The following is a 10156-nucleotide window of genomic DNA, read 5'->3' on the forward strand; positions in this document are numbered from 1 at the left end:
AGTTATCTTATTTTATTGTATTATTTTTATGAAAATTAATTAATTAATTGTCATTGTTTTAATATATGCAGATGACGGAGAAGATTATAATTATGAATAGGGTGGCATCTAATGTTATTGAAATGGATGAATGTCAATAATGTTTATGTTTAATGTTTTAGAATTAATGTTTATGTTTAATGTTTTAGAATTAATGTTTATGTTTAATGTTTAGAATTAATGTTTATGTTGTTTTGGAATTAGGTATTTTTAATGTTTTGGAAGTGGAAGAATAGTGATATTTGATATTTATCTTAATGTTTAATGTTTTGATGTTTGACTATATTTGAAAAGAAAAAAAAAATTATGTTTGATAATAACAAATATATAGGTTTAATTTGACAATTTTTTAAGAACAAAATGTAAAAAAAAAAAAATATTTAATTTTAAAAAAAAAGAACACGGACTGGCCCGCAAACCCGCGGACCAGCTCTTATGCGGGGCGGATTGGGAATTCTAGCCCGCAATAACTTTGCGGGACGGGCCAACCCGTCCCGCATTTTTACGGGCCAAACGCGGGGCGGGCCAATGCGGGACGGCTGGCCGGCTTTGCCATCCCTAAGAAAAAGTATCCAAGAGTGAAGAATATGATATGCTGAATCCCCCTATGTTGAACCTTCGGCTTGACCAAGATACTTAGAGTCGCAGTCCCAGCCACGGTCGCCACAAGTTGTGTTGCAGCAAACAAAAATGAGTGCCATGCATTCCCGCTTTAGCAGGTGCCTACATACATTCAGAAATTTCAGAATACCCCCAGAACCAGTAAAAATATGAGTATCTTTCAATTTTACTTCAAAAGGGATTCAAACATTTCATCGGATTAAAGGCGTAACAGTGAAACTTCTTTCACCCACACATCATAGATGCATTGATATATGTGGACACAGGAACATATACATGTTAGAATTTAATGGTATGGCATGGACACTTGCAAATAATAAGAGTGAACTCTGCGAGGTGCACTATTACCAAGTGTTAAGGAACTACTTTAGCATTTCAACAAGAAAGTGGCTTACATTAAATATAAAAAATTCAAATGTAGCAAAAGAATACTAATTTAATTTCATGCATGGAGAAAAATAGAGAGAAAAGACGGTCATAATAATATTGCATCTTCTGATTTCATTAATCTGCGAAGTAGCAACTAAAAAATTGCAATGATCAAGACTGGATTCTAAACAAGGCATACTCACAGACAAACTTTTTCAAAACTGTAGAAATTATAGGGTTTAGGCAGGAAGAGAAGGAGGCTTTCAATAATACTCCATTACATTGATATAATGTCTAATGATGTATCAGATGTGATATAAAATACTAATCCAAGCGACCTATTTACTGATACTGATAATTAAGTATTGGGTAGCATTAGGCCTAGCTTTAAAATGACGAGATAGAGTAATATTCCTTACACAAGCACAAACCCACAAATAGAATAACACTGCCCGCCCACCCTAATTAAAAAGAAACGGGAATCCAGTTAAGAAACAAGTCCTAAGATTGCCTCCTCAATCAGATGAATAATTGATTCAATAATGTTTTAAATATCTATTTTAAAGAAGTGTAGAGATAATCTAAAACACTCAAGATAATCCAACACCCTTTCTCAAGCTAAAGTAGCATGAACAAGGAGGAAGAGATAACAATGTCAGGATGCACAATGGCCATTGGAAATATGTAAAATGGAAATCCTAGGATAGGAAATGATTTTCCATTTTCATTTTCAGAAATATCATGATGCAGTAAATTAGGTAACAAGATAAAGTAAATTATGCTCAGTCAGTTTAATATAATCTAGACCCATCAACGAAATTAAGTGCTGATTAAAAAAATCGACAAATTTAGGTAACAAGACCAAGTGATAGACTAAAATTGATGGCGGAACAAAATATCGATTGACCAGAAGCATGAATTCATGAAAACCAAAATCTACTGGGATTGACAGTATGCCAATTGGTTGGATTACTAAATTCTTTGAGGTACAAGAAATTTATTCATTCCATAATCTACAATAAACATTTATGAACATGGAGTGTGTTGTAATACATTGGTTCTATGTTCGGAGCAAACATTGAGAGTCATTTTCCATAGCTTTGATCAAAAGATTTGAAGACGGCTAAGGTAGCTGCGTGAAGGGTTGACTAACTTGACGCAAGAAATGCAAACTGAGATGGAAACCTGCATAAAAAAAAAAACAGAGACGCTCAAGATGAAACAAGGGATGGACCAGCGGCTAAATTTTGGCGAAACAATAAAAAGTGACAAGAACTTCGATGACAATGTATCAAACGTGGTGCTGACAAGACCTGTTCTTAGGCAAGAAAAATGAGTAAGTACAGCAGAATTATAAGCTAGAAACAAAAACCATCCAACATCTTGAGCACCTCACAATAACACAAAGCACATCCGCAAATTTAAATGTCGAAAAAATAAACCTAAGTTGCGAGTACCAGGATTAAAATGTTGAAAGAATACAAGGAAATACAACCCAATCAAAATCCACCAAAACTCTACATTACCCATTAGCAATTCCTAAACAATCACCATAATTGCAGTTGATGATTGCCTCCATGGACCTGGCCACAATCTCATTTAACGCCTACGACTACGCGTCTTCTTCCTCCGGCTGCTCTTATCATCCGAGTCAGAGTCGGAACCAGAATCTGTATCGGACTCCGACCCTGAAGATGAACTATGACTCCTCCTGCTGCGTCTTAATCTCTCCCTCTGCTTCTTCTTCCTCCTCCTCCGCCTCCGTTCCTCCTCCGAATCAGAACTCGAACTACTCTCAGAAGAAGAATCCGATCCAGTGACAGAAGATGTAACACTGCCACTATCACTCTCAGAATCATAACGACGACGCTTCTTTTCACTCTTCTTCTTCTTCTTCCTCTTTCCCTTCTCCTTTTCCTCCTTAACATCACCATCAGGAACATCGCCATCCAAATCCAAATCATACGCGACAGGCGCATCGACCCTCGGTCTCAGTTTAGGGTCTTTAAGCTGTTGCGTCCGCGAAGGCCTTGAAATATAAACCCTCTCGTTCTTGCACTCGTAAGTCCAGTGTCCGCTCTGGAAGCACTTTTGGCACTGCGCAGCGCCGCCGGAAGCGGATCTCGAAGGCTTCAGATCCTTCCTTTCGCCCAATTTCACGGCCTTCTCGGTACTCATCAGATACATCTGCCGCTTTGCCTCCCTCTTCTCCTGCCATCGGCTCGGCCCCTCCTCCTTCTGCCCGTATGCATTCACGTTCCGCGCAGCCGCCGCCGCTGCCCGCTCCGCCTGCGCACGGCTCAGCCCCTTTGCCGCAGTCAACGCCGCCGCCTTAATTCTGTCCGCCGCGGCCTGAGATTTCTCCTCGCTCTTATTTGAAGACATATTGAATACCGCTATCTATCTTCAAATTTGTATCTTATCACTGACAAATATTGGAATAACTCTCTCTTCGCCTTTCTTTTGTAGATTCCGGCGACGCATATACAAGGAGAGGCTAGGTTTTACAGTTTCTTTCTCACAACGAGATGGTGAAACTAGAAAATGGAAATGGCAAAGGTGTTTTTGTTTGAGAAGGGTGGGTTGGGCCTGTACTCGAATAAATTAGGGCAATTGCTTCCTGCACCATATCTGCACCCAATTCCAGTAAAAAATGACGAAAATGCCCTTAATGTATTCTTTTTGGTATTACTATTTTTATTCGGAATGGGCTTTTGATTTTGTTTTGGAAACATAAAAAGTTTTTATATCTACTTTAGACTGCATTATTTTAATTCTAGATTTTCATTTCCGAAATAAAGGATATTTTCGGAATTTTAAAATTGTGTTGGTTGCAGATTCAAAAATATTGGATGTAGGAAGAATTTGGTCACTATTCAGCCGCAAACAACTCGGGAGTTGCTATTTACACCCATACACCTTTTTTAATTTTATTTCCTTGAATCTGTACTCCCCCATTTTATAAATAAACCACCACCTCTGACCAGAGTGCAGGTTCTACGCTTTTATCACTAGTATATAGGTGTTACTTGTTTTCTTCTCTATAGGTGTGATCATGCCCTTATCCTATTTTAAGGAATTATTCTCCAACCCTTTCTTAAGTCCATCCAAAGAAGGGTCTCAACCTCGTACAACATATTAATTATTTTGTGCAGGTGGCTTCATTCGGTTGCAAGATTTTTACCGTGATCTCGCAAAACCTTTTGAGATATTCCTTCAATCACTCAAAACTTTATTTTCTTACATCAAATGTATCACTTAACTTTGATGACTTTACAGTGTTGGTTGTGAATTGGTCGATAAAAAGACGAAGAAAGTCATCAAGACACTGTATTGCTCTATCAGGAAGGTTATTGAACCAGTCTGAAGTTGTACCAGCCAATGTGCTGGCAAAACTTTTAAATTGTACTTCATTAGAACTCGGTTCAACATTTAAGCTCGAGAAGTCTTAATGTGAGAACTAGGATCCTAGCTACCAGTTAATTGAGTAATCTTGGACATCATGTGACGGATAATTATGGGTATGGGCTCTTCCATTGCATCCCAAGAAAAATTCCAAATAGGTATAATTCTTTTGGTAAAAATATATTAAGTATCTTAATATATTTGGCTCCGAGATTGACGCTCTCTTCTCTCTTGCCAGTGGTGTTGTGGGAAGCAACATTCTATTCCCATTCTCTTATAAAACTTCTATTAGTGAGGTGGGAGTGAGAATTCGATTTGTTTAATACTTTTTTATTAAAAGGTTTATGAGAGGGATTTGACCACAAATCTCATTAAACTTAGAAATTATATCTAATAATTTTGTACTTACCTATATTTTATGACTTCTTGAAGTTTACCTGATATGTTTCTTATTAAGGACAAATTATATTTATGTTTTATGTTAACTTTTCAAAATTGAAAGTCGCGAGACTAATATTGATTAATTAATGTATTTGTTAAGTTAAGAAAATACAAGTGAGTCAAAATATCATGGCAGAATGAAAGAAGATGGAAAGTTAGCCCCAATCAGAACATTGTATTATAATTATAATTAATTCACACTGCAACTTGTAGCTCCTATCCCAATCAAATACAAATATGATCAAATCTAGTATAAGAAATAAGAAATCCAATCATATTTCACTCTTTTTATTAATTACAAATTGACACCACTAAAAAAGTAACAAACACGTAACTAACTTTCAAAAAAATACTTTTCACGGGATATATTTTGACTAAAAAACCAGGAAATTTGAATTCAGTAAGAACAGTGATGACGGTTGAACAGAAGAAATCTAGGAAATGGAGAACCTTCTCCTTCTGGGCTTGGTCAAGTCCACGGGGGCATCGTCAATGTGTGACGTGTCCTTAGACCCATTCTTGAATGGGTTCAACTTGCTCAGTTTCTTCGACATGGACGACAAAAACGTTGGCCTTTTCGCAGGCGCACTAGTTTCCTTCCCAGACGACGACGTTCCGTTACCATTTTTCTGCATATCGGTAATGTACATTTTCATCTTCATCAGCTCCGATCGCAACTCCTCGTTCTCCCTCACCAGCGACACGTCAGCTTGAAGCTGTTTCTTCTCCACTGCCGCCGCTCCCGCCTCCTTGTCCTCCGCCGCACCACTCCTTAAGTGTAGTTGGTCGTAATACAGCGCGTGAAGGACGATCTGCAACGGCAACCGCTTGTTCTTCGACGCGTGCACACGCGCCTCGTATGATAGTTTCAGTGGGTCCATTACACTGCACACCTTCTCCTTCTCTATCTCGTCCAGGTTCGGGTGCGCCTGCAACAACACGCGTGTGGAGTTAGTTAGTTAGTTACTTGATCACTGGTTAGGTTTAGGTTAGATCGTGCCTTTCCTAAGTTACTTACTTGTATGGTTAATCGCATTTTGGACAATTTTTTAACTAATTATTAATTTAGGTATAATTTAAAATATAAATTTAGATAAATTTTTAAAATAATAACTGCACATTATTTATATATAGACTCTTTTTTTATCATTATATCTTTTTATTTCTGCACAACCTTTTTTGCTGATATATCAAAGTTACTGTAAAGAATTTTTAACATTAAAAGATTATTTAAAGTATCATTTCTAATATCCAGAAATTTGTATATATGCTTTATACTCTATTAGAAGAGAGAATGATGTATTTATTTGATTATATACTTGAAATAAATAAATAAATAATCAATTATATCCTGAGAATGCTCTGTTATTCTCTGTTAGGTAATTTCTAAAGTAAAACACATTACATAACTAATTTTTTAAGTATTAGATATCATGTTAATTAATTTTCTAAATTATTTAGGGAATGTTAGTGACATAACAACAATTGAACTGATAGATATTCAATAATTGAAGCACTAGTTATGCAATTTAATTACTTTAAGAGCTTAAAGAGAAAGAATGATAGTGAGTAAAAAAAGAAAGAAAAAAAAAACTTAAAATACTAAATTAAAGATTAATTCAAATAATTTAACCTTAATTTTAAATGTGTTAGTATACTGGTAGTTATTCAGTATGGTGATTAAAAAAAAAACTTGCAGACTATTAGTTAATTAGTTTAATTCCAAAAGGTGTCCTTGTTTAGTTAATCCCTCTTTTGGGGGGAACTTGATGACAATGACATAGTGTGTACCTTGAGGTAGATATCAACGGCACGGTATAGATCGTCGTCGGATTTTCTAGCGCCTCCGGGAATGAGGATGGAGATGCCGTTGAACTTAGAGATGGGGAGTTCGCCGTAAGCGGCGATCTCAGCGAGGTATGCGTCGATGGTTTTGGCCACGCGCTGCATCGAGGGGGAGAAGTGTTCGTTGAAGTTGGCGCCTGCGTTGAACACCGTTGTGCTCTTCTCCTTCTCCACAAAGCCGGATATGATCCTCCTCACGCTGTCCAGATCCAAGAGCCTCTCTCCGTCGTAGGTGAACGTAAGCACAAGGAGGTCGTCCACCGTCACGTGCTCCAGGATCTCTGTGACCCGCTTCTCTAGCTCGCGCTTGCACGCGGTCGACGCGCGGAGATAGATCGCGCACCGAAGGAGGCAGCAGAGAAAGTTGATCGGAAACGCCGCTTTCTCCGCCGGGAAGAGCGGGACTATAGACTGCAGAACCTCGCGTTGTTCGCTTTTTCTTGACTCCGAATCCGAATCACCGGAATGCGCCGACAGGATTCCTCTTCCGCCGCCGCTGTGGTCGCGGACGAGCTCCCGCAGCGCTCGTTCGGTGTACGTGATCAACGCTCCGGCGACGGATAGATACCTAGCGCCTCGCTGTTTCATGGCGGCAATTACCTTTGCGAATGAATTTACGTCGAGCACGGCGAGCTCCTCCGTCCACCAGTTCGGCGGCGACTGGCTCGGAAAGTTCATCTCGCGGCAAGCCTTGGAGCTGATTACGTCAACGCAGCGGTCAACGACGTTGATTTCGGTGGCCAATGGGAGAAGCTGCCGGCAGGACTTGAGAACCGCGATGGCGCTGTGGAGAGTGGAGACGCCCACCTGTGAGAGAAAATCCTCCGTTCTTCCGGCAAGGTTTCCGTCGCAATACTCGTCGGTCATCTGGAGGAATACGGCGGCGCAGTGCAGTGGAGCGACGTTGTGAACGGTGATCTCGAAGTTGACGCCGTAACAAAACTTCACTACTTTCTCGAAAGCTTCTTGGCCTCCAGGTATGTTCGTGAGGTCTATTCTGGTTAAGTCACTCTCCTCTGATTCCATTATGACCTTTCTGATGGAGTTGCTTTTTGCGGCCAGAATAAACTGTTAACAAATCCAACACTTACAAATTCAATACCCAAAATCACATATATAAGAAGAATTGATGAAGTTCCTTGCAACAGTGCAAAATTTTGGTACCTTGTGGAGAGAAAAATTGGCTTCTCCCACTGCAACAATAACATCGGTTGGAATTTCTGGGGAGAAAATCCTGCAACAACAATTGATTCATGAAATTTATTCTCATAACAACTAACATTAACACAACTCACTAATTGATTCTTGAAACTGTGCATAGGAGAATAAGTTAAGTCGTGAGAATATTGAAAATGAAGGAGCCGAGTGGTGTTTACCATTGCCCGGTTCTCTCCATGGCAAGGGATAATCTGGTGGGGCTGGGGGTTGCCATGGATGATGTAGTTGGTTTTTCGTGGTCTGAATAGATTAAGGGTTTGAGAGTAACAGCGGGTTATATGGCGTGCTTGGTTGTTGCTATAAGGAGATTGTTTTTATTCCTGTACATTCATTTCATTACGGTGACTGTTGTCTAGTAATGAGTTGAGTTTGTCACTGTGGTCCAAGTCTGGCATGCTTTCTTTTCACTGGCTTGTTGTTGTCTTATTTATCCTTTCATTAAAGTGATTCTTTTTAAGCTCAGAGTATCACACTCTTCATAACTTAAATTTAAGACAGTTCATAGATTTTTAATTCGAAAAGGGAGTAGCACAGATGATAGATATGAAGAGAAAAAGAAAGGTGAATAAATGTTATAAGATAAGTAGGTAATTTGAAAGATGAGGAAAAAAGTAAACTAATCACGTATGATGAAAAATTATTATATATGTAGTACTCTTATCTAATGATATTCCATGTTTTAATTCCTAGCCTCAGAAAATTATTAGATGATTCTTAGCAATCATTATCTACACAGTGATATTTTAATTTTTATAGTTAAAAAAATTGAATGTATATCATATGAAAACTGTTCTACACGAGTTCAGTGACTCCCAATAAACTTTCATTGGTTAACCTGTCACCGTCAAGGACACAATATTCACAGCAATGAGTTGCTTCTGAAAAAAGCAGCTGTTTGCCTTTGCTTCTTTCTACTCAAACTCATGTTTAGAGGCTATTGATTCGAACCAAGCTCACGGTTAACCCGCTAGCTGCTTCCATACAAGTGGGAAGTTTGAAATTGACCTTTAGCAATGAATTTTTTTGTAGCTACACGACCTCTATTTGCTACTATTTTTTTTCTTCCTGAGGTTATCTTATTCTGTTTCCTTTTTCTTAACCTTCATTTTCTGTTTTTCACTTTCTAGAATTTATTCTTTAATGTTTAGGATTTCTGGCGTGTAGCTTTTCTTCCCACATAATTTGCACATGGGAAGCTTGGAAAGTTATCCAGATTGATCAATAGTACTTGCTAAAATTATAGTCCACAAAGGATTGGTTTAGTGGTTATTGATTCAAAGCTGAAAGTCGGTGGGTTATTACCAAGCAGAAGAAAGAATTTGGTGGGTTAACCCTGTAAATAGCAAGCAGAAGAAAAAAGTTAAAGGATGAAAGAAAAAAAGCTTGCATTCATATCATATTTGGGCGAATCATTCATTCATGAACTCCTAGGAATTTCGAGTTACCATATCCAGCTTGTTAGATTTTGTTATTCGCCCCCTCAATTATAATTCTCATTGAGAGAGACAAAAAATAACAAAACATGAGTTGACCTTAATCATGTCGTCGATTATGAACTTCTGTATAATGTAACATTAAAATAATAAAATAATGTCTACCTCAATATTTGAGTGTGACAAAATGTTCCTCTCGCTGATAATCCTAACTAGATGAAGTATCAAAAGTGATAAAAAGAAAAGATGTGTACCAAAACCAATTAAATGCAGGAAGGAAAACTGGTGCTTGATATTATATGTTCAAATTTAATGTCACCATCCTAAGAAAGAGAAGAAAAAAAAGCACATTATTGAGCACCGTATAAAGTTCAATGCTAAAAATATTAGCATAGAAAAGCTTAATAAACAAGTTTCAACTCCTAGTAAAATAGGCCATAGGCCATGAACTGTGATTCGTACTCATATTACTAAACGGATTCATTCCGTCTGTACCTAAACCAAGTCGGATATTTCTTGATTCTTTACCAAACTCTGAAAACTCGTCATCAAATTTCTTATATTGAATAGAATCAGCTGGATGTCGGTACATTCCATCACATTTCCTCTCATATGTATGTCATTTAAGATTCTTAGCATCATTTGTGTTTGAAAACAATCACTTCATCCTTAGAATGATGGGAAGATACCACATAACCTTCATTGGGGTCCATGCTTTTCTATCTCTTCCATAGTATCATAATCTTTTTGTTTCAACTTATAACATGATAACTCACACCTCGGAC

The 10156-nt window shown here is 38.0% G+C and overlaps 2 protein-coding genes across 5 annotated transcripts; both read right to left on the bottom strand.

The window, feature by feature from the left end:
• Positions 1-328: 328 nt before the first annotated feature.
• LOC137821305 (uncharacterized) lies at positions 329-3570 on the bottom strand. 4 transcript variants are annotated; one of them, XR_011082781.1, is made up of 3 exons: positions 2581-3570; positions 2083-2214; positions 329-762 (listed from the first exon to the last, which is right to left on the bottom strand). XR_011082781.1 is itself a non-coding variant. In XM_068625824.1 (2 exons), the coding sequence occupies exon 1, from the start codon at positions 3412-3414 to the stop codon at positions 2629-2631; it is 786 nt and encodes a 261-aa protein (XP_068481925.1). In that variant the 5' UTR covers positions 3415-3570; the 3' UTR covers positions 329-762; positions 2581-2628. The 4 variants fall into 4 exon arrangements, 2 of the variants coding, with proteins under 2 accessions (XP_068481925.1, XP_068481924.1); XR_011082780.1 differs by having other exon boundaries at positions 2556-3570; XM_068625824.1 differs by lacking the exon at positions 2083-2214.
• A 1460-nt stretch (positions 3571-5030) lies between these two features.
• On the bottom strand, positions 5031-8333 carry LOC137820808 (root phototropism protein 2-like). Its single transcript, XM_068625064.1, has 4 exons — positions 8097-8333; positions 7885-7954; positions 6667-7788; positions 5031-5804 (listed from the first exon to the last, which is right to left on the bottom strand). Exons 1-4 carry the CDS (start codon positions 8150-8152, stop codon positions 5310-5312), a joined length of 1743 nt encoding a protein of 580 aa, XP_068481165.1. The 5' UTR covers positions 8153-8333; the 3' UTR covers positions 5031-5309.
• Positions 8334-10156: the final 1823 nt, after the last annotated feature.

The sequence above is a fragment of the Phaseolus vulgaris genome, chromosome 9, assembly GCF_000499845.2.
Source record: "Phaseolus vulgaris cultivar G19833 chromosome 9, P. vulgaris v2.0, whole genome shotgun sequence".
Classification (NCBI taxonomy): Eukaryota; Viridiplantae; Streptophyta; class Magnoliopsida; order Fabales; family Fabaceae; genus Phaseolus; species Phaseolus vulgaris.

Excerpts from the sequence above, each read along its gene's own strand:
- LOC137820808 (XM_068625064.1), bottom strand. The coding sequence starts at position 8,152 with ATGGCAACCCCCAGCCCCACCAGATTATCCCTTGCCATGGAGAGAACC. Across the intron at positions 7,789-7,884 it reads CCAATTTTTCTCTCCACAAG|TTTATTCTGGCCGCAAAAAG; the intron begins GTACCAAAATTT and ends ATTTGTTAACAG. Across the intron at positions 5,805-6,666 it reads CCGTTGATATCTACCTCAAG|GCGCACCCGAACCTGGACGA; the intron begins GTACACACTATG and ends GTGTTGTTGCAG.
- LOC137821305 (XM_068625824.1), bottom strand. The coding sequence starts at position 3,414 with ATGTCTTCAAATAAGAGCGAGGAGAAATCTCAGGCCGCGGCGGACAGA.